We start from the raw sequence: 22872 nt of genomic DNA on the forward strand, positions 1-22872 counted from the left end.
CTTTCTTTTAAGGGTATTAGACTAAACTGTCCAAAACTTTGACACATCACTCCTGATCATCTAAGAATTGTCCTGACACATTCAAAATTTGGATTTTTGGAAAACATTTTTTAACTTAGCCCAGACCAGAACCAATATGGCGTCGAGCTCTCATATTTCGATCGATATACAATTATCGAAGGCTCCGATATGAGAAACGAAAGGGTCAGGACAATTTTACGAGAATTTAGAACACTCTGGTAATCGATAAACTCGCATTTGAACGGGATAAAGGCAAAAAAAGTGTTGTATGCGCTTCTATGCTAAAACGATGGGAATACGAGGTCTCGGAGTGAAAATTTAATTGACCTGGAAATCACAGATGGCGCAGGGGGTCCCTCTGCAATCAATTAGGGCCCCAGAAAGCGTGAATCCAGAGGATTTCTGGAGTTTTACTTCGATTTCTTGATATTTCTTGTACGAAAACGACAGGTGGAGTATGTCATTTGGTACGATATCCAATATAATTCGACCCAGCTGTCAATATAAAAACCAACGTCGACAACGTAGGCATTTAGAAACATCTTCTTTATCGACGTCGATCAAGTTCCTCGACGTGTTTCACTTCACCTTAATACCACGTGCGCCGGGAAGCGTCAGTTAAATCGGGGATAATGTGAAGGGAGAAAGCTTGTCCTTATGTCGGAAGAATGAATAAAGAGGAATTTTTATTAAATCGAGGGATTAGAATTTCCCGATACCGAATCGGAGGGCTAAGAACCTTAACGGCGTTCACCACCAAGTGGGGACGATGACTTCCACCGCTAGATGGCATTAGCATCGAATTCGGTGGGAGGTAACCAAAACGTACTTTCTCGCTCGGATGTGGGAGACGCGACGCATAATGGGCAGTGTTTAGCAACGGGCGAAAAATGTGTGTGTATTTTGCACGTATACAACTCACACAACGGCTAGACGCCTCTGGACTAGGCGCCGAAACGTGTGTGACCCTCGGCCGCACGCACACGCAAGTTGGACGCTCCGCCTAGAGTCGACAACGGTTGCTAAGGAATGCCCAAATTCCGCGCGAGCAACTTGAAAATCCTGAAAAAGGTGCTCCACGGGGACAACGATTTTGAGCGTACTTCTCAACCGATCGAGCTCAACGAGTGCTCGTTTTAAAGATAAAATGTTGACGTGTGTTTATATGGGAGCGATTTTCGATCGAGCACCTCCTTCCTAGGTAAAATGGCATTGAAATTATGTCGTTGCACTTTTTTATATGATAATGACCACTTATCGAAAATCGCTCCCATATAAACACAGGTCAACATTTCATCTTCGATATGAGCACTCGTTAAGCTCGATCGGTTTAGAAATGCGTTCGGAATCGTTGTCCCCGTGAGGCCCTGCAAAATCGCTGGAGTGGTGAGCGCCCTTAACCGGGAATTCGAGCGCGATCGTTCCGCACGGCGGCCTTGGGCCGACAATGGACGCCCGACCTAGGTCAACCCGGACGTAATGCCAAATTCGGCAAATCCTTGAAAGGCGAGTCGACTAACGGCCGTTGCATTAGAAGGGGAGCTCGACCTTGAGCGAAAAAGAGAGTCGCTGGGTCACTAAGCTGTGCCCGTGTTTACTAGGAGCTCGGGGAGTCGCTAATGGCGGACCTTCGATCCTTGCCTGCCGAGCACAGGTGCACGGACCACTACCATCCCGCTCTTTTAATAGGGTGGTCAAGGGTCGATTATTGCGCAAGTGCGAGCATCCGCTTTCGTCTCCGGCTTCCGAAGAACCGGATTTCAGTTAATATCTTAACTCAATATAGAACGAGCCTACCTTGTGCTTCCGTATCCTGTTATCCGAGGTTCCTTTCAACTCGGAGACTTTTTAACATTTATATTGCGCCGAAATGGTACGTTTCCTCATAAGTCCGGCTGAATGCGATACCTTCCTCCTGTTTCCCTTAAACTCGCGCACGAAACGCTTTGCAACATTTAATTACCCCAGTCGGTCGATTTGGTATCGGCAAAGGGCACGGAGCGAATAACGATACTACAAGATGTAAAGTTCACGGACCGGTCGTGTTTTTCTCAACGTTAACGAAATACCACGGCATTTCCCGATGCAACGTTTATCGGGTTACTCGACATTCGTGACTTTTCTTTCCCCGGGGATTGAAATCAGGATTCCGATCCCGTACCCCTGGCATAAGCAGGGACGTTGATCGAGAGATCGTCGGTATCAACGAGGGGGGGCATATTTTCGGAAGCTTATAGAAACGCGGTGCATCGTATTCCCGTTTAAGGTGAAGTGAAACACGTCGAGGAACTTGATCGACGTCGATAAAGAAGATTTTTCTAAATGCCTACGTTGCCGACGTTGGTTTTTATATCGACAGCTGGGTCGAATTATATTGGGTATTGTACCAAATGGCATACTCCACCTGTCGTTTTCGTACAATATATATCAAGAAATCGAAGTAATACTCCAGAAATCCTCTGGATTCGTGCTTTCTGTGGCCCTAATTGACCTGCAGAGGGACCCCCTGCGCCATCTGTGATTTCCAGGTCAATTAAATTTGTACTCCGAGACCTCGTATTCCCATCGTTTTGGCATAGAAGCGCATACAACACTTTTTTTGCCTTTATCCCGTCCAAATGCGAGTTTATCGATTACCAGAGTGTTCTAAATTCTCGTAAAATAGTCCCGACCCTTTAGTTTCTCATATTAGAGCCTTCGATAATTGCATACCGATCGAAATATGAGAGCTCGACGCCATTTTGGTTCTTGTCTGGGCTGAGTGAAAAAATTTTGTTGAAAAATCCAAATTTTCAATGTGTCGGGACAATTCTTAGATGATCAGGAGTGATGTGTCGAAGTTTCGGACAGTTTGGTCTTTTACCCTTAAAAGAAATTGTTGTATTCGAATCGACTAATTTGAAGGGGGTTTCACTTCACCTTAAAGAACCGTAGGGGGTCGAGGGCCCGCGTCACGGGGGTAAGTAAAAGGTCAGGACCTTTCGGCCCTGAAAGGTCGCGAGCAAGTGGGGTACCGTTTCCGGGGCTCCAGGTCGCGAGGAGCCCCCGAGCGAGGTCACGTGTGCGACCGGGGCAGCCAATGGGGCGAGTCGACGGCCGTCTCTCGGCGACCCCCCCGAAGGGGGAAAAGTGAAGGCGCGAAGCTGGTTCAAGGCAAGGGGGGACGGCGGATTGAAGCGAGACCGGAATCAGGGGAGGGCAGCACCCCTTCGGGAGGGGGTGAGGCTCGCGAGGTCGAGCGGGGGTGTGTCGTCGAGGGTTAGCGGTGGGAGGGACGACAGATCGGGGGCTGCTCGTGCCAGCCTGGGTCGGATCGAGGTCGATCGATGCAGCTATGTACGTACACCTCCTGCCGGTAGCAGCGAGTCGTAAGAGGTAAATGGGTCAGGTACACCGGGAGACACGCTTCTTCCTCCACGCCGGCTAACCCGCCGGGATATACGTAGCCACCGGACCGGGAATCCCGGTCGGTACCGGCGACTCCCGGGGCGCCGGTTATGTCTTTCGATTAACGTCCCTGCATCCGCATCCCTCGTCCCCGTCCGACGTCCCGGAGTTTCTTCCTTCTCTTCCTTCCCTTAATAAGATTCCATAGTTTAACTGAAACATTAATCTTGTAAATTAAAATTAAATTCAATTTTAGAGTCATCAAAAAAATAATTACAATTATATCTTTAACTTCCAAAGTTAATATATATTTTTTTTAACTATTTTCCGAAATCCAATTATTATCAAATCCAATAACTTTCCCCGGTGGACTCGAGGAATTATAGTACTTCGACGCCGAATCCTCTGGGCACGACTCGAACCGTCCAAACTCCGCGTGTACCGAATTCCCGATGGTTCTAAAAAGTAACCCTTCACTGTTATTAGCTGCAACTCTCTCGCTCAAGAATCCTTGCCCAAGAACCTCCACGACCTCCACCCAGTACCGCGTGGGGTCCTCGTAAAGCCCCTCTCCCTCGCACTCCACTAGTCTGATTCATCCGCGTTCGGATCCGTCTCGCGATTACCCCTATCCCAGAATTTCTCAACGGCCGCGAGGAGGCCTCCGGTTATTCGCAGGATGGTTCTCCACGTCCTCAACCCAGTATCGACCTCGGCCGAGTCCGTCGTAAACCGGCGGTTAAACGTCCCCGATAAGTGTGTCGAGCCTAAAGGCCTCCGCGACGTAAGCAACACCTAATACCTCTCCAAGACCCAACGCCCGGAGCGCGTCACGCGACTTGGCGACGAACCACTACTTGTTGAGGAGGCGGCCGCAGTGGGTGGTGGCCGCGGCTCCTTGCTTCCCATCCAGCTTGAGAACAAACTGGGACATTGGGTCGAGTGCATCCGGCGAGCTCGTGCGCTCGCGCGCGCACGTGCACGCCCCGGCGGGTATGCGCTCCGGACGGAGGGCGAGAGGCGCGGGCCACGCGTGCATACTTACGTATAGCCGAGCACGGCCACGTGCAAGGACGAGGACCGTATCGTCGGGAACGGGCGGAGCTTTTCTCGTCGCCCGAGGCGCGACCTCGAGGCGAGACGCCAAGCGGCTCTTTCGGCCACCCTGGCCCGTTGGCCGCCATCTTGCGCCCTCGCTCGCCGCCTCTTACCTACGATTCCCATATATCGATTTCTCCTCTTGTTTGTCGGTTCCTTGGGGAAAACTCGACACCGCCGGATGTTTCCCGATGGTGAGTTTAACGCGGCTCGGAGGTCCCGGTTCCGGGATCCGCGAGGATGCGCCCTCGGGAAAGGGGAAGAATCGTCGGTAGATGGAATCCCGGGATCTCGATGTATATAAAGCTGGAATTGCCACTTTAGCACAATTCAATAAAATTTGTTACAAAATTTATTGCTAATTCATTGCCATTTTATTGCACAAGAAGATAATGTTTTGCTCTTATACTTTTCCGAAATATGGTGGCGATGTCAGCTTTATATAAAGCTAGCACTGCCACAATGAAAAATAATTATTAAGTAAATGTTCATCGATGAATTATATACCAGAATTTATTGCTAATTAATTGCTCGCAGAAAAACCAAATTTCAATTTTTTGCCTCACCCCTAAAGGGGCGAATCGCCACCCCTAGTGATGATCGCAGGACAGAAACATGAAAAACGTGGGAAAATCGAACTATTTCTTCACGTGGAAATTAATTGTTAATTAATTGCTCCGAGAAGAATCTAATTTCGAGTTTTTTTGCACAACCCCTAAGGTGGTAGGCCAACCCCACCTATGTCGCCCCAGCATGGCCACGTGAAAAATGGAAGAATCGAACTATTTCTTGACGTGGGAATTAATCGCTAATTAATGTAGGTTTGAAAATTGTGTTTTTATGAAGATATTCGTTCTTCCCGGAGCAATTAATTAGCAATTAATTCCCACGCGAAGAAATAGTTCGATTCTCCCATGTATTTCATGTTTCTGTCCTGCGATCAGCACTAGGGGTGGCGATTCTCCCCTTTAGGAGTGAGCAAAATAATTGAAATTCGGTTTTTCCGCGAGCAATTAATTAACAATAAATTCTGGTATATAATTCACCGATTAACATTTACTTAATAATTGTTTTTTATTGTGGCAGTGCCAGCTTTATATAAAGCTGACATCACGTGTAAGAGCAAAAGATGTTTTTCTTGTGCAATAAAGTAGCAATAAATTAGCAATAAATTTTGCAACAAATTTTATGGAATTGTGCTGAAGTGCCAATTCCAGCTTTATACTCATGGAATCTCGTGGGTTTCTCCTGGCGGAAGGATCACTCGATTTCCTCGGTCTCGATTCGAGCCTCTTCCGCATTCTTGACTAGTCCTTCCGCTTCAGCTCGGATATTCGTCCTCGGTCTTTCCTGCTGACTGGGTTCGAGAGGTACGCGGGAGCGGTAGAAACCCCCGGGTGGAGATCGCGAGAAGATCCCCGGTCGAGCCAAGTCGTTAAACGGCGAAGGGCGTGAAGTACTCCATCCTGCGATCCGTTGATAGCTCTATCCTCCGGTCTATTTCTGCCCGACAGAGGAACGTGTCGTCCTTGCGTATAAATTCCGATCTGAATTTTCCCTCGGAAATTGGACTCGTGCCGAGAGGGGTCGCGCCAGCTCCTGGGTCAACGGCGCTTCGAGGAAAAATTCTCGCGGAAGCTGCGCGCCGTCGTAACGTATCCTCCCGTCGTAACCCCCCATCAGGGCATAAACCTCTCCTCAGGTTAATTCCTCCTTATCGCGTTATACCTCCAATTTTCTCAAACCTTGCGCTGTGTATCGAGCCATTGCCGCAAATCTCCCCGGCGCGGCCCGGGGGACATTTCCCCCCCTCGGGAAGTTCCGCCCGATTTGTATGGTAAATTCGTCGGCGCATCCCCGGCCGCGGGGGCAGTGGGGCGTTCGACCCAGCGACCTGTCGGCGGATCGCGCATGCGCGGGTCGCGTTCGGCCCCCGTGCCGGTTCCGTGCGCGGAAAGCTCGGTCCCGCCCGTGTGCACCCTCCTGCCGCGCGGCACACGCGAGATAAATATAGGCGGCACGAGCAGTTCGATAGAGCGGAAGGTAGTAACCCAGTTTTCCCGGAACGCATGGTGTACGCGCGCCGACCCGGTTACCCTTTCTCGGGAATCCGCCGCCCCCCGGCGGGGCGTCGCGACCCATATACCCCCGGGCCCCCGTCGAGGGTCCCGCGGGAGTTGCCGGCGTCGCGACGCCCCCGTGCGGCCGGTTAAAGCGCGCCACGCGCCGAAATTCGAGCTCCCCCGAACTCTCGAATTGTACCTAACGCTGCATTTCAGTCCTTTAAAACTGCTTAATCTAATTCCCCCCCCCCCCCTTTTCGGCTCAACTTCAGCTCTCAAGCCTCACTTGCGATCTTCTACCTCTTACTCAATAGGAATTAACCCTTTCGGTATGAGCACTTTGTCCGCCGAGACCCTCCCGCTGTACGAGGCGCCGCTCCGAAAGTGTACACATAGCGCATGCATACCGGCTATCACATGGATGCCGGATATATCCGGCGCTCGAACACACAGGTCATCGGATGGACGCCGGATATATCCGGCACTCGCGCCTCGCGGTATGCCATCCACGTGACATAATCTTACGCGTAATCGAAATTCTTCTGCCACTTCGAACTTGTACTTATCGGCCTTAAATGGGTACTGAGATACTATTAGAAAGGAACTTCGATACGATCGAAATCCAGCTTTCGACTTGAAAAGTGGCAGATATTTTCATCTGCTCCTTGTAGACGCGAAGTAGAGCTTAACCCTTTCGGTACGGGTGCCGGATATATCCGGCGCACGTCCACATAGGTCATCAAATAGACGCCGGATATATCCGGCACCCGTACCGAAAAAGTTAAGTTCTACTTCGCCTCTACAAGGAGCATATGAAAATACCTCCCACTTTTCAAGTCGAAAGTTGGATTTCGATCGTATCGAAGTTCCTTTTTTATAGTACCTCAGTACCCATTTAAGGCCGATAAGTACAAGTTCGAAGTGGCAGAAGAATTTCTATTACGCGTGAGATTATGTCACGTGGATGGCATACCGCGAGGCGCGAGAACGGCCCCCCGGGGCGTCGCGACCCAAATGTTCCCGGCCCCTGACGCCGGGTCTCGCGGGAGTCGACGGCGTCGCGACGCCGATTGAAGCGCGCCACGCGAAGAATCTCTCGAGTCCCCCCGAGCCTCGAACTTACGTAAGGTTATGTCACGCCGATGACGTACCGACAGGCGCGGGTACGTAACTAACCCCGGTGTATGGACTCGCCGCGCGTCGCGACGCTCTCGTCATGGCGATACGGGGAATCGTATGGAGGCCCGGTCGACGCTGGGCAGGGGCGTTGGCTCCGCTCGGCCCGACTTCTCTCTCTTTCTCTCTTTCTCTCTCGAGGCGCGACTCGCGTCATCGTTGCAATTTCGCGACCTCGCATTCTTTTCCGCGCCCGAGGCGCTCTTTAGTTTGCCTTATTTCACCTGGCAAAGGTAAGGTGTAATTGCCGGCTCGACACCTCGGAACAGCGGTTACGGCTCTCGTTTATGTCTCGGGGCGAGAGGTCAGAGGATACGTCGTTTAAAGGTCCGATTCCTCGAGTGCCCTTAGCCTGTCCGGAATTCGAAGGCTACCTGTTGCCCGCGGTAACGTTGAAAAATTGATAACCGTTTCGACAGCGAGCGGTGAATCGAAATCTAAAATTAAACCAGCGAGCGTATCGCAATCTCGAGTGGCTTTTGTTTTGTTATTTAATACGTCCGTTTATACTGCGTTCGCGGTGGATGACTTGTCCACTAATCGAGCTAGATTGGTCAACGCGAACGACTCGGGGNGGGGGGGGGGGGAAATATGAAAGAAGGGAATTAATCAGTCGCGTACGGAGTGACACTTGCGTCATCACGGTATCTGGAAAAGTGGAAGATCGTGTCGGGCGGCCACGAGTTGTCGAGGATGAGATATTGCGAGAGAACGAACGCGGTGGACGTCGCGAGCACGTGGACGCGCACGCGTCGCTTCCCGGAGCCGTCGCGTCTAGGTGGCCTGTCGTCGCTCGGCTTTCCTTATCGTTAACTATCGATACGCTCCCGACCATGATCGCCGATACAACGAATCGAGATACCACGGCCCAATTACGATCCTCCGGGTCCGAATGAATATCGAGAGCCGGTAGGAGTTGATTTCTTCCTCTTCGGAAAAAAAAAAAAAAAAAACGATGTCCGTGATCCTGGTGGAAAATCCTGAAAGCAGAACAATCTGTTTAAAAGAGAGAAAAATAATGACAGGGCACTGAGGGAAGATAGATCAGAATTGACGTTCATTTCATCAGGATTATCTAAATCCTATTAAGGTGAAGTGAAACACGTCGAGGAACTTGATCAACGTCGATAAAGACGATTTTCCTAAATGCCTACCTTGCCGACGTTCGTTTTTATATTGACAGCTGGGTCGAATTATATTGTGTATTGTACCAAATGGCATATTCCACCTGTCGTTTTCGTACAATAATTATGAAGAAATCGAAGTAAAACTCCAGAAATCCTCTGGATTCATGCCTTCTGGGCCCTAATTGACTGCGGAGGGACCCCCTGCGCCATCTGTGATTTCCAAGTCAATTAAATTTTCACTCCGAGACCTCGTATTACTATCGTTTTAGCAAAGAAGCGCATACAATTCTTTTTTGCCTTTATCCCGTTCAAATGCGAGTTTATCGATCACCAGAGGGTTCTAAATTGTCGTAAAATTGTCCTGACCCTTTCGATTCTCATATCAGGGCCTTCGATAATTGTATATTGATTAAAATATGAGAGCTCGACGCCATTTTGGTTCTGATCTGGACTGAGTTAAAAAATTGTTTGCACCTTAATTGAGTCTCCACCTTTGCCGTCGCCTCGAATCGATTTTCGCACGCTTTTATCCGGGCTCAGCCCCGTAGCGGATGCACGCACGTTAACGTGAGAGGACAGGAACACGGAAGACACCTGGCCACGACCGAAAGCTCGTTTTCGCACGGCCCCACTTTTGCGGGAGCACGTTCGGACCGAACAAGAGCGGAAAGTCGAGGCGTGGTCCGGAAGGTGTTACTTTCAAAATACCGTGCCAACTCACTCTCTCGACCGGCCTCGTCCACGAAGTCCACCTGGGCATTTCGCTTTCAGTCCTCGTGGTGCCAAAGCGCAACTTCGAACGGCCTTGGGGGATCCAACCGCGACCTGGTGCACCAAATTGGACCTGGACGCTCCGACTGCATCCGCCGGCCATTTCTCGATTTCACCGACCAATGTCGAAAAGATGCGCGTAAACGATCTTACGAAATGTCATTTAACAGCGGGAAGGCTGTTTCTGCAAGGGAAGATGTCTTATACATTTTACGCATTTTCTGTGTTATTTATGGTGGAATTTTTTTCACCTAAAATAAGAGCAATTCCCACGTATAAGCTATGTCCGTGCTTTGAGGGAAATAACGCCTCCGCAGGTTTATATTCCGGGTATTTGTACATTTCCGTAGTAGTCATGTACCCGGACTGATGATATAAATCTATGAAGACGTTATTTCCATCGCCGCATGGATGTGCATTATACGGTGACGTCATGTCTTGGAACGGATGCGATTGAATCGGCTTTTGTACCTTGCCTCGTCTTTAATCATCGCACCTAGTGATTTTTTCTGGGGGTGATGCACGCGAACTCGAGAGCCGGGGATGTCGATCGAATATTATCGATTCAATCGGTCGGACAAGGTCGAGGAAACGGGGGAAATAAGATATTACGAGACGCGCGAAAGCCGTCCCACCGTGCATCCTTGATACGCACTTTCCAATGGCCGTGGATACGATTTACCGAATTGGATCTAGAAATCCCGAAAACGACGACTGCCCGTCGCCTCGACTCGGCCGATCTCTCGAGCAGGATTGCGGAAGCGGCAACGAGCTCCATAAATATGCGTAATATTAAGAAATTGGCGAAAGCGGTTTCACTTTGTATTCCGAACACGCACTTTCCAACGGCCTTGAGAAACTTCGCCGTAACCCGAATAGCACCGAATCGGAGGTGCATCAAGCGGTGCACCGAGCATAGGTACCGTGTACTTTATTTCGGCAGATCGTTACTCACAAGGAAACATTCCCAAGTGTTCGCCCCCGATCTTATTGATTTTCATATATGTTGAAGAACACAAAAATCTAAGAGACACGTGTTTTTTTATATCTGCAATGGTTCACATTTAAGGGGTGAAACNAAATCAATAAGATCGGGGGCGGACACTTGGGAATGTTTCCTTGTCAGTGCGGGGAAGGTCGATGGGAAAACGTCCAAATGAGCCCGCGAATGCGGAAAATGCATTTCACTTTCCATCCTTTGATCGCGCTTTCCAGCGGCCATGGGTACTTTCCTGCAATCCGAGGCACGACGGTGCAACAATTCGGACCGTTCTAGATGTGCCGATCATCCTGCCGGTATCCGACATTTTTCTAACAAAAATTGTACCGTTTAACCAAGAGATAGAAACACGGAATAACGTAGATAACGTAAGTATCGGTTGACCTTCACATGGCGGGGTTTCATTCCTGCTCAAGGAATGTTTCAAGAAATACCGTGACTCAAGATAAAAGTCTAGTGACATTGAAGAAGCACTTCATATCCTGATTGACAGCGATTACTTATAGTAGGAGCTGAATGATCGATGGTGATTGGGTTATCGTTCTTGTTTTTTTTCCTTTTTTTCCTTGCAAAATGTCCTTTCGATTCCTTCGGTCACCTCGAGTACTTAGGTTAGAAGGACCCGAGATGCAAAAGCGCATCTCGAGGGAAAGAGTTCCCGATTGCGTCTCGCCGATTCGATGGACTTTCGGAACGATCGAGGTTACTTTCTCGAGGCTTTTTTTTTCCCCTCTTTCAAGTCGTTGGAAGGACGGCGCTTAACTCTCTTTAAACCGAGCCGGTCTGGTCTAACCGTAAATCATACGTTTTTAGGCGGTCCGCTGAGAACCGTCGAAAATGACGGATCCTTGGGAGGGTCCCTTCACGGCGACGACGAAGAATGCGAGGAACTGCCAAAGTCCTCGGCGTGGATCGTGATCGGCGTCCTTTATTCGCACGGAGGTGCGTACTCGCGTGCCGCGTGAAGTGGGTCGCAAAAACGGATAAAGTAGGCCCCGTTGCACGGTTACACGGATCACGAGTACCGAGAGCTACTCCGAATTAATGGCGGAACCCGCGAACGTTATCGCACCGTCTCCTTGTATGGTAATTCGGAAAAGCGTTCGAAAGTATAGAGGGGAGGATGCCGATTAACAGCTACGAGACAAGATGCCCGGAGTTCCCTTCTATCGTCTCTGAAAAATATCATCGAACGTGAACAGAATATAGATAAATAAAATTCTTAAGGGCGCTCACCACTCCAGCGATTTTGCAGGGCCTCACGGGGACAACGATTCCGAACGTATTTCTAAACCGATCGAGCTTAACGCGTGCTCATATCGAAGATGAAATGTTGACCTGTGTTTATATGGGAGCGATTTTCGATAAGTGGTCATTTTCATATAAAAAAGTGCAACGACATAATTTCAATGCCCTTTTACCTAGGAAGGAGGTGCTCGATCGAAAATCGCTCCCATATAAACACACGTCAACATTTTATCTTTAAAACGAGCACTCGTTGAGCTCAATCGGTTGAGAAATACGCTCAAAATCGTTGTCCCCGTGGAGCACCTTTTTCAGGATTTTCAAGTTTCTCGCGAGGAATTTGGGCATTCCTTAGCAACCGTTGCCGACTCTAGGCGGAGCGTCCAACTTGCGTGTGCGTGCGGCCGAGTGTCACACACGTTTCGGCGCCTAGTCCAGAGGCGTCTAGCCGTTGTGTGAGTTGTATACGTGCAAAATACGCTCACATTTTTCGTCCGTTGCTAAACACTGCCCATTATGCGTCGCGTCTCCCTCATCCGAGCGAGAAAGTACGTTTTGGTTACCTCCCACCGAATTCGATGCTAATGCCATCTAGCGGTGGAAGTCATCGTCCCCACTTGGTGGTGAACGCCGTTAACAACGTACTAGGAAGCAAAGATCAGCTGTGTTCGGAGAATCGCCCCGCGAAAGGTGAATCGAGGGGATTGAGAGACACCAGGATGAAATCAGGGACGGTAGAAATATCCGATCGAAGCCGGAGGACGTAACGTCGGGGGAGAGGTAACCCGGGGTGAAAGTGAACGCGATAAGCCGCGATAAACTCGGAGATCGAAGCCGGCGTTCCTGGTCGGTGAGAGGGCTCTCGATGATGCATCGTCTCCGTTCTGAGGCTCTTCATTTCTTGGTCGCTCTCGGTCGTGACTCGTGGAGGGTCGCGAGGCCGATCCGACTTCTCCGGTATGTATATAAAGCTGGAATTGCCACTTTAGCATAATTCAATAAAATTTGTTGCAAAATTTATTGCTAATTCATTGCTATTTTATTGCACAAGAAAGAAATTTGTTGCTCCTATACTTTTCCGAAAAATGGTGGCGATGTCAGCTTTATATAAAGCTAGCACTGCCACAATAAAAAACAATTATTAAGTAAATGTTCATCGACGAATTATATGAAAGAATTTATTGCTAATTAGTTGCTCGCAGAGAAACCAAATTTCAACTTTTTGGCTCACCCCTAAAGGGGTGAATCGCCAACCCTTGTGCTGATCGCAGGACAGAAAGATGAAAAATATGGGAGAATCGAACTATTTCTTCACGTGGAAATTAATCACTAATTAATGTAGGTTTGAAAATTGTATTTTTACAAAGATATTGGTTCATCTCGGAGCAATTAATTTCCACGTGAAGAAATAGTTCGATGCTCCATATTTTTCATGTTTCTGTCCTGCGATCATCACTAGGGGTGGCGATTCACACCCTTTAGGGGTGAGCAAAAAAATTGAAATGTGGTTTTTCCGCCAGCAATTAATTAGCAATAAATTCTGGTATATAATTCATCGATGAACATTTACTCAATAATTGTTTTTTATTGTGGCAGTGTTAGCTTTATATAAAGCTGACATCGCCACCATTTTTCGGAAAAGGTATAAGAGCAAAAAAATTTTCTCTTGTGCAATAAAATAGCAATGAATTAGCAATTAATTTTGCAACAAATTTTATTGAATTGTGCTAAAGTGGCAATTCCAGCTTTATATACATCTCTCCGGTCTCGTCTGGCGACCGCGAATCGGCGCTCACTCCACTCCGCGAGGAAGTGGCTCGGCCGAGGAGTAAAGAGTAAAGAGTAAAGAGTAAAGAGATCGAAGAGGGAAGGGAAGTGGCCGGTCGTGCGGCCGAGCGGCGAAGCATAACAAAGAACGAGTAAGTGTGTCACAGGCGACGTGAGCGCCGATACGTGACGAAAACCCTAACCTAACTTCGGTGCTGCGGCGGGGTCGTTCGCGCGTCCACGCATGCGCCTATCTCGGATGCAGCCAGGGGGCTGACACTCGCATGTTATTCTTCGAGACTAGTGTTTGCAGCGACCTCTGGATCAATGGTACCGGAAGTATGAACTAGCAAATTTCCCGCCATAAATTTAAATTCAATGAAATTCAGAAACTGTTATTTAAGAAAAAATGACCTAATATTACTGTAAATTTTGCAGTTAATAAGGTTAGGTAACTTATTAGCTGAAAATCTCACAGATATAATAATTTCTGTAAAATTCTAACTTTTTAATTTAGTTACTATCATTTCTTATCAATTATAAATTTTAAGTTGATACAATATGATTTGAAATCATTATTTTCAAATCGATCGGGTTCGTAATATGAACAAATATGAATAATAATGAGATAAATTAAAAATTTTTCTTTTATAATAATCTATGAATTTCAAAGAAACATAACCCATAGCAATGTTATTTACATTCTACTTACCAACTTACATATATCTATATATGTACATAAATATACCTTCCTAAGGTGTTTCGTTGTATTTTTATTCGATGATAACGATGATAATTTATACGCAACTTTAAAATATATTTACAAAAGGAATACGTTATTGGGAACGAAATGAGAACTAATTTTCCTTCTCTTATAATAAGGAACGCATTGAATGTCCTGGGTTTCTTTCGTACAGAAATAAAAACACTTTCTAGTAATTATTTATTCCCAAAGTTTGTTACATTCTCTATTATTAAAGCGATTACCGCTATTACAGGTTATTTCAAATTTGTATGATTAAGACGTATGAAAATTTTAAATAAACAGAAGAAGGTAGGTTGAGTAGAAGGTAAAAAAATGAAAATCATAGATGTCACCAGGGTACTACAGGGCTCTGAATAAATAATACAGATGTCATTGGTTAATGAGTTTTAAACGGAGAAATAGTACGAAGGCATGATTGGCAATCCAAGCCAGATAAGATAACCGGGAATTCTGGTTCTTCTACCTTGACTCTTTTCAGTCCGTTAATCGAACGATTCCCTAGGATCTGATTTCAACTACCGCGGATTGTAATATTATTTACGTCGATCGTCTGCGTTCGTCTCTCTATCGCACTGCCGTAAAGATTAGCCATACATATCCTCTCCTTTCTTAAATTAACAAAAAAGTCCCGGTAAGGGCAGGTTTAACAATATTATCCAGGTAAAGTAACCAGAATTCTGGTTATTTTAACCGGACTAGTTTGAGGGTGGGGCTCCAAACCCCAGTAAATCGCAGACTATTGTATATATATATATGTCTCTCTGTGTCGAATTTTGACAAAGTTGATACTCTCGTATTCTTTTTTCGTCGATTAATTTCTTGCGCGCGCATGTAATATGTAATGCGTTTAAGGTGAAGTGAAACACGTCGAGGAACTTGATCAACGTCGTTAAAGAAGATTTTTCTAAATGCCTACGTTCGTTTTTACATTGACAGCTGTATCGAATTATTATGGGTATTGTCCCAAATGGCATACTCCACCTGTCGTTTTCGTATAATAATTATAAAGAAATCGAAGTAAAACTCCAGAAATTCTCTGGTGTGATTTCCAGGTCAATTAAATTTTCACTCCGAGACCTCGTATTCCCATCGTTTTGACATAGAAGCGCATACAACACTTTATTTGCCTTTATCTCGTTCAAATGCGAGTTTATCGATTACCAGAGTGTTCTAAATTCTCGTAAAATTGTCCTGACCCTTTCGATTCTCATATTAGAGCCTTCGATAATTGTATATTGATCGAAATATGAGAGCTCGACGCCATTTTGGTTCTTGTCTGGGCTGAGTGAAAAAATTTTGTTGAAAAATCCAAACTTTCAATGTGTCAGGACAATTCTTAGATGATCAGGAGTGATGTGTCAAAGTTTCGGACAGTTTGGTCTTTTACCCTTAAAAAGAAGTGTTGTATTCGAATCGACTGATTTGAAGGGGGTTTCACTTCACCTTAAAGGGACCCGTTATTGTATGCACCTATGCTATTAAAAGATACTTCCAAATAAGTGATAAGTAGTCCTGTCTGTTCCAGATCCAGGAAGCGACGACCCAGCTCGAGCAACGACTCGGAGCGGTCGTACAGTGGGTGGAGTGAAAGGGTGCCTCATGGCTGCGGTCGTGAGGGGTGTCGCACCAACGAGCGCGGCGACTGTATGGACGAGTGCACGGCTGCCCTCGTTCTCATGTCGCTCTCTTGCTCGCCGCACAGTCCTCATAACCCTTTGCCACTTCATTGCCAGCACAATTATGGTCAGTATCACTTTGGCTGAGCCACCGCGGCCTCTTCCGCCCTATCCTAACGAGGGAATAATCGACAATTCGGTCACGTTCTAACGCCTTGCCTCGGCGCTGCTTTCCCAAAGCCAGATCGCGCCGCCGATAGAAACAATACGCATAAGGAGAGAAATGCACATCGAGGAGGGTCCCCGATACGGCCATATGGGAATACGGATGGTGGTGGAAATTCCGCGTCAGTCTCGGAAATCTGACGGACGTGCCTTGCGCCTGGATAATTAAGCACTTAGCTTTATCTTAATTATTCAACCGTATTTGCATGGCGCTCCTTTTTACGCGCGGGCAAAGAGTCACGGAGGCGATGAATTCGATCAGCTACTAACAAGGAAGGTACCTGAGGTGTCCCCCTCTGATTTTGTTCATTTTTAAATATGTTATAGAGGACTAAAATCTAAGGGACTCGTGTTTTTTTTTTTATCGGCGGATAAACACTTTTAAGGGGTGAAATCAGGGTTCACAGTTGGCCGTTGCATATAGAAGCACTCGACCGATTTTCATGAAACAACCGACAAAATCTAGGGAATGAAGAATTATGAAACATGCATTTGGAATTTTTCGAAAAAATTCATTTTCAAGGGGTGAGCCACCCCTTTGAATACTTCTTTTACCCCTTATGCGAGCAATAATTGCTCTATCCAAATGAAACTTGGTTAATTTATAGACCAGAACAATACAAAAAAAGTTTCATTTGGGTAGAACAATTACTGCTCGCGTAAGGGGTAAAAGAAGTATTAAAAGGGGTGGCTCACCCCTTATAAATAAATTTTTTCGAAAAATTCCAAATGCATGTTTCATAATTCTTCATTCCCTACATTTTGACGGTTGTTTCATGAAAATCGGTCGAGTACTTCTATATGCAACGGCCAACTTTGAACCCTGATTTCACCCCCTAAAAGTGTTTATCCGCCGATAAAAAAAAAAAAAAAACACGAGTCCCTTAGATTTTAGTCCTCTATAACATATTTAAAAATGAACAAAGTCGGAGGGGGACACCTCAGGTACCTTCCTTGTAGGATATAGGTCTTGAAACCGATATCTTTCAAGCGTCGCGGTTCCCCTCTCGAGGGCCTCTACTTTTCGATCGGTTATTATTTACCTCCGTTAATTAATTACTTACTTCGCTCTGTCCAAGAAGATCTAAAAGTATAAATTATGAGAGACATAAAAGTCGTAGGCTAGCCTGGAAGCTTCTCGGGAAAAGTCGCCAAGGACGACGAGTATCGTAACCGTTCCCTCATAAATGAAATGTCCGGCACGTCGCGGATATCTTTTCAGGCCCTTACGAAGTCCCAGGGAAATACCTCCGGAGGGAAAATGCCGTCGATATCCGGAGACCGTTGGCCGGTTATCGCGCGCCGAACTCTCCTCCGGGGGTTTGCCCGTTTTCGAGCGCGTCGAGCCGAGAGTCCCCTGATTCATCGGCACGCCAGGCGTCGTCGAGCCCCGAGGTCTTTGTTCCACGATCCGTAATGCACGTTCAAAGTTCCCGAAAGATCCCGGGAATGCGGCCTCCCGTGGACGTGACGCACTCCCGGCTGAGCAATCGGACCGGCGAGCCGATAATTCGCTCCGCTTTGGACTTTACGCAGGATCGTTATCATCGGCGCGCCCGCCGGAATCCCTGAGATGTCCCTCGGTCGAGGTTGTCGTCCAAAGTCGTCGATTCCGGTCCGCGATGCGTACCACGAGGAGGAAAAGCTCGTTACACGGCGTACGATACGGCGCAATACGCGGCCAGCCTTAATTAATTCCAGGGTGTCCCTGTAAACGCCATCGAACGTCGGGGGTGGACGCGCCGTCGTAACGTCACGTCGTCAAAGGACGTTAAACGAAGCGGCGTATTTTTTACAAGGTTAAAAATGCATCGTCAACGTGGATTAACGACGTCACCAGAATTTGGGGCGCGACGGGAGGATCTATCGGCCCATCCTTTGGCACCCTTCGTATACGCGTGCGCCTTTAGTTTTTATTTTTACACGGTTAGCAGCCAATCTCGCCATTATCCGCTCGCTCCTTCCGCCATCGTCGGGTTTTCTTACGACGCGTCTTTATCCTTCGCGAGGTGCACTCTGACTCTTAGCCGCGATTACTCCTTCCTGCCGATGCGGCGAACGCGCGTCGCTTCGCTAATTTATCGCTCGTTTCGTTACGATCGGCTATTGTTATCGGTATATTCACTGCGATTACTGTTGCATCCTCGAGGGATTTTCTGTCGCGCAGTTTCGTGGCGGCGAGCGCAATCCAAGATGGCGGCCGCCTCGCCAGGCGGGAAAGGGGCCCCGCTAAACTGATCCGCGTTGTGAATAATCGTCGAATTTCCGACGATTGCCAATTGGATCGCCGCCCGAGGAACTCTTACTCGGGCGATGGAACGGCTTTTTAGAAAGCGAACGGCGAAGTCCAGGTGCGAGGAGGATTTCTAGGCGAATCGTCGCCCCTCGCGTCTCCTCCTTCCCCCCGTAATCACGTTTTTGCCCTCTTCTCGTTCCCCGCAAAAAATAACACCGACCGATACTACAAATGGAGATGAAACGGTCGCGGTCTCTACATCAGCATACTCCCAGATTCTGTCTCCCATCGTTCATCTCTCTGAGACTAAAAAGGATATTCATCCGGGACGCCATTTTAAGAAGACGCGAAAATCCGAGATAATTGATATAAGAAAATAGGCCAATGAAATACATCTCGCGAGAACGGATTACAAATCTCCACGCGGACGAGTAGTTTCTTGTTCCTCGGCGCGACCTTTTTCTTTTTTTTTCCTTTCTCCTTTCTTTTTCGTCACTTCCTCTTCCCGTCCTCGCGGTTTGTTTTCTTCGCAAGGAGAGAAAGAGACCAGCTGGGGTCTCGGGACGAAGGTCAAATTAAAATGTTTATTATTCCTAAAAATGTTGCTCAAAAAGTGCCGGCGCAAATATCCATCCTGTCGGGGTAAGGGAACGGTTCGGTGCACTAAACAAATTCCTAACCGAAGCGGCCTTCTTACGAGGACGAGATTCCTCCTCTCTCGGTGTAGGCGATTCGCTCTTTACGACTTCGTGCTTCTTGCCTCTTCCTTTGCTGTGTTTTTCCCGGGTTTTCGCCCCCTGCCTCTTCGCGGTAAGAGACACTCGTCAGTATTTTGCGGCAGAGGTCGGATCTTTTCGTCGAAGAGGTGGGGAAGACCAGCTGATGGACCGCGAGGGAGATCGAGAGAGGGGCAGGGGTGAAGGGATAAGAGAGAGGCTGCGTCACATCCAAGGCCGGCTCTGTCCACGCATGCGCACTCGGCCTGTCGCTTCGATCGGCCGATCGGCCGATCGGCCGATCAGGAGATCGATCGTGCCGGCTCAACCAGCGGGAACTAATGCGTTTTACCCGTTTCGTATTTAGGTCGATTACCCGTTACAAGCCGAGCCAAGGAATTTTCGTGAATTCCAGCCGCGGATTCGATCGGGCCTTTTCGCCGCATCTGTTATTCATTCCTCTTCTGTTATCGATCCCTCTGCTATCGATTTTCGTTCGACCTTTCTCGACACCTCGACGCGAGCGAAGGTTCGACAACCCGGATGCAGTTCCCTGCTAAATTGATTCCGGGATCGATTACGATTAAGCCGGGTGCCATTTGGCCATTCACTCGGACGACTCAATTCTGCTGCACCTGATGATTGGTACCGATTAGTCGGGGGCACTTTCTTTCCCGATGACGGGAGAAATTAAACGTCGAATGCACGACCATTTAATGTATGTCGGCATGCTTAGCGTTGCTTTATGGTCTTATGGAAATGGAATTCGATGAAATACCTTATACCCTGTTTATAATCTCGAATTGATGTTAAAACAAAAAAATCACTGCTACCTTGGTCTTATTTAAAAAAACGTCTAGTTATCATCGATGAGAAAGTCTCATTACGACTAGAAAATTCTGATTACCAAAGTCTGGTTCAATAACCGATTATCTCGATCAGATTCTCAAAGGATGAATTTCTGGTTGAAAATTTCTCGTCCGCGTCTCAAGAAATTCTCTTGGAATTTACGCGAAAAAATAAAAAAGTGTCAACGCAACCGGATAATATTTAACTAGATATATCTGATACTCAACCGGAACAATATTAAGGGCGCGTTTAACGATATAATAAAGTTGAAGTAACCTACTAATTCTGGCATTTTTAGCTGTACTTTATTTACCGTAGCCCATGCCAATTTAAGGTGATGTGAAAGTGGCGTCGAAGAGGTTTTGTTTATAAAACTTTTCTCCCAACTCGGTTTACTGATTAGTTTGAGACTTTACAACATGAATAGGAAAACTATAAGGAAGGTCTTGAAACTCATGAAATTAAAATTTTTTTCCAATTTGTTTACAGGTATTTAAAAAATGAAATTTTGCGAGTTTCAGGACCTACCTTAGGGTCTCCATATTCACGTTTTAAAGTATGAAACAATTTGAGACACCCAGTTCTATGAAAAGTTTTATGAACGATTGAGCTTTCGGATGCCACTTTCACATCCCCTTAACATGTAGCTTTGCTTTTGGTGGGCAAATAAAAAAAAAAAAAGAAATGTCAACCCGGTGACGCATCGCGGAAGATGCGCCCAGTCTGCTCCGGTGCATCTCTCGTTCGTTCATTCCTGGCCGCGTTGGCCGGAGGTACGGACACCTCGATAGAGCGACATATCTCGGGGATAATGATCGGGAGCCACCTTCCTAGGGAATAACGAAGCTCGAAAAGGCAGCCCGGGAGGCCGGGCCCCGTAATTGTCGGAAAGTAAACAGCGCTCGTTGCGAAGGACGCTCGCCGTTGCGTAGGCACGGAGTGCGTTGCCGTTATCGCGTCAGGTGCACCTCGTAATGCGATAAAACACTCGAGATTTCTCCCGGATCTCTTTCCCTGCTCTGCCGTGCCCGCGACGTAGGGCAGGCCGAAGATTACCACGCGGGGAAACGACCGGCAGAGGAGGCAGAGTTTATTGCGCCACGCGATCATTTCTCTGCCGGACACTCCGGGAATCATCCTGCGCATCGAGGTTAACAGGAGGCGCAGGAGTTACGGTAAATTCCGACGCCGATGGTACGCCTCCGGCCGTTCCTGGCCCTCTTCATCTCTCGGCGTCCATCGGGCGCGCGTCGACACGCCCGATGATATCGCGCCGGGAATGCAGGTGGATAGGCGTGAATAATTTTTCATCTTTGCGTAGAGCCGGCCTCTGATCGGCCCGCGACGCTCTAGGATGATGGATAATGCTAATGATCGCTTCGCAGGATGCTAAGCGGCGCTCGATTACCCCCTTTCCCGTGTTCATTTCGACTCCAGTGCACTCCTTTTTCGCGGTGGGCCAATTTTTTCTTCCGGAGATCTGCCATTAAGGTGAAGTAAAACACGTCGAGGAACTCGATCGACGTCGATAAAGAAGATTTTTCTAAATGCCTACGTTGTCGACGTTGGTTTTTATATTGACAGCTGGGTCGAATTATATTCGATATTGTACCAAATGACATACTCCACCTGTCGTTTTCGTACAAGAAATATCAAGAAATCGAAGTAAAACTCCAGAAATCCTCTGGATTCACGCTTTCTGGGGCCCTAATTGACTGCAGAGGGACCCCCTGCGCCATCTGTGATTTCCAGGTCAATTCAATTTTCACTCCGAGACCTCGTATTCCCATCGTTTTGGCATAGAAGCGCATACAACACTTTGTTTGCCTTTATCCCGTTCAAATGCGAGTTTATCGATTACCAGAGTGTTCTAAATTCTCGTAAAATTGTCCTGATCCTTTCGTTCCTCATATCAGAGCCTTCGATAACTGTATATCGATCGAAATATGAGAGTTCGACGCCATTTTGGTTCTGGTCTGGGCTAAGTTAAAAAATTTTTTTAGAAAAATCCAATTTTTCAATGTGTCAGGACAATTCTTAGATGACCAGGAGTGATGTGTCAAAGTTTTGGACAGTTTAGTCTAATACCCTTAAAAGAAAGTGTTGTATTCGAATCGACTGTTTTTTAGGGGGTTTCACTTCACCTTAATTTAGATTGGGAATTGGGAGGGTACAGCGGCTTGGAAAGGGTAAGAATCGTGGATAAATGGCGATCAGAAAAGGTTTGGGTTTACCATTTGATTACCTACGAATGAGCCGATTAAAAGAAAAAAAAATAGATTTTGCAGTACGCCCTTTCGGATGTTTCATTCGGACCTGAATGTTTACGATACACCGAAGAATCGGTACACTCGCTACGTAACGTTTCATTTATAAGTTTCGTAGACATATGCCATAAATTCGGTGCATCTTAATTTCCTTAATTTGAGGAAATCCTGGCGCGACATTGCAAAGCTTCGAATTTACCGTGACATTAATAATGAAAGAACGGCAACTCCCTGGTGAGATACATGAAATTTATCATTTCCTTACGATTTGGGGTACTCGGTAAGATTTATTTTATAAATTAAGAAACTCAGACCTAGTCATTATCTGCGATGTTCAGCCTGTCGTGTCAAATTGGACAATGAATGTTGTTTTTTGAACCTCTCGAATGAGTAAAGTCAACTTTAACGAGGCCATCGAGAGTGGACGATTTTTCTGCATTTTTTAAGCTATGAACGAAACCGATTGGTTCATTTAATACAGAGATGTGCATTTTTTAATATTCCACTTCGCTTGGTATCTTTAATCGGGGATGCTCTGAGTA

The 22872-nt window shown here is 47.1% G+C and overlaps 1 protein-coding gene across 2 annotated transcripts in view; it reads left to right on the top strand.

The window, feature by feature from the left end:
• LOC105696607 (zinc finger protein 704) overlaps window positions 1-22872 on the top strand; it is a 96013-nt gene that overhangs the window by 11151 nt on the left and 61990 nt on the right. The window contains exon 2 of one of the 2 annotated variants that reach the window (XM_023432389.1): window positions 15932-16164. In XM_023432389.1, the coding sequence (XP_023288157.1) occupies window positions 15932-16164 (233 nt within the window). The remainder of the gene's footprint in view (window positions 1-15931; window positions 16165-22872) is intronic. The other variant, XM_023432390.1, reaches the window with a different exon arrangement.

This window comes from Orussus abietinus, unplaced genomic scaffold, assembly GCF_000612105.2.
Source record: "Orussus abietinus isolate OABI.00-Male unplaced genomic scaffold, Oabi_2.0 scaffold60, whole genome shotgun sequence".
Lineage (NCBI taxonomy): Eukaryota > Metazoa > Arthropoda > Insecta > Hymenoptera > Orussidae > Orussus > Orussus abietinus.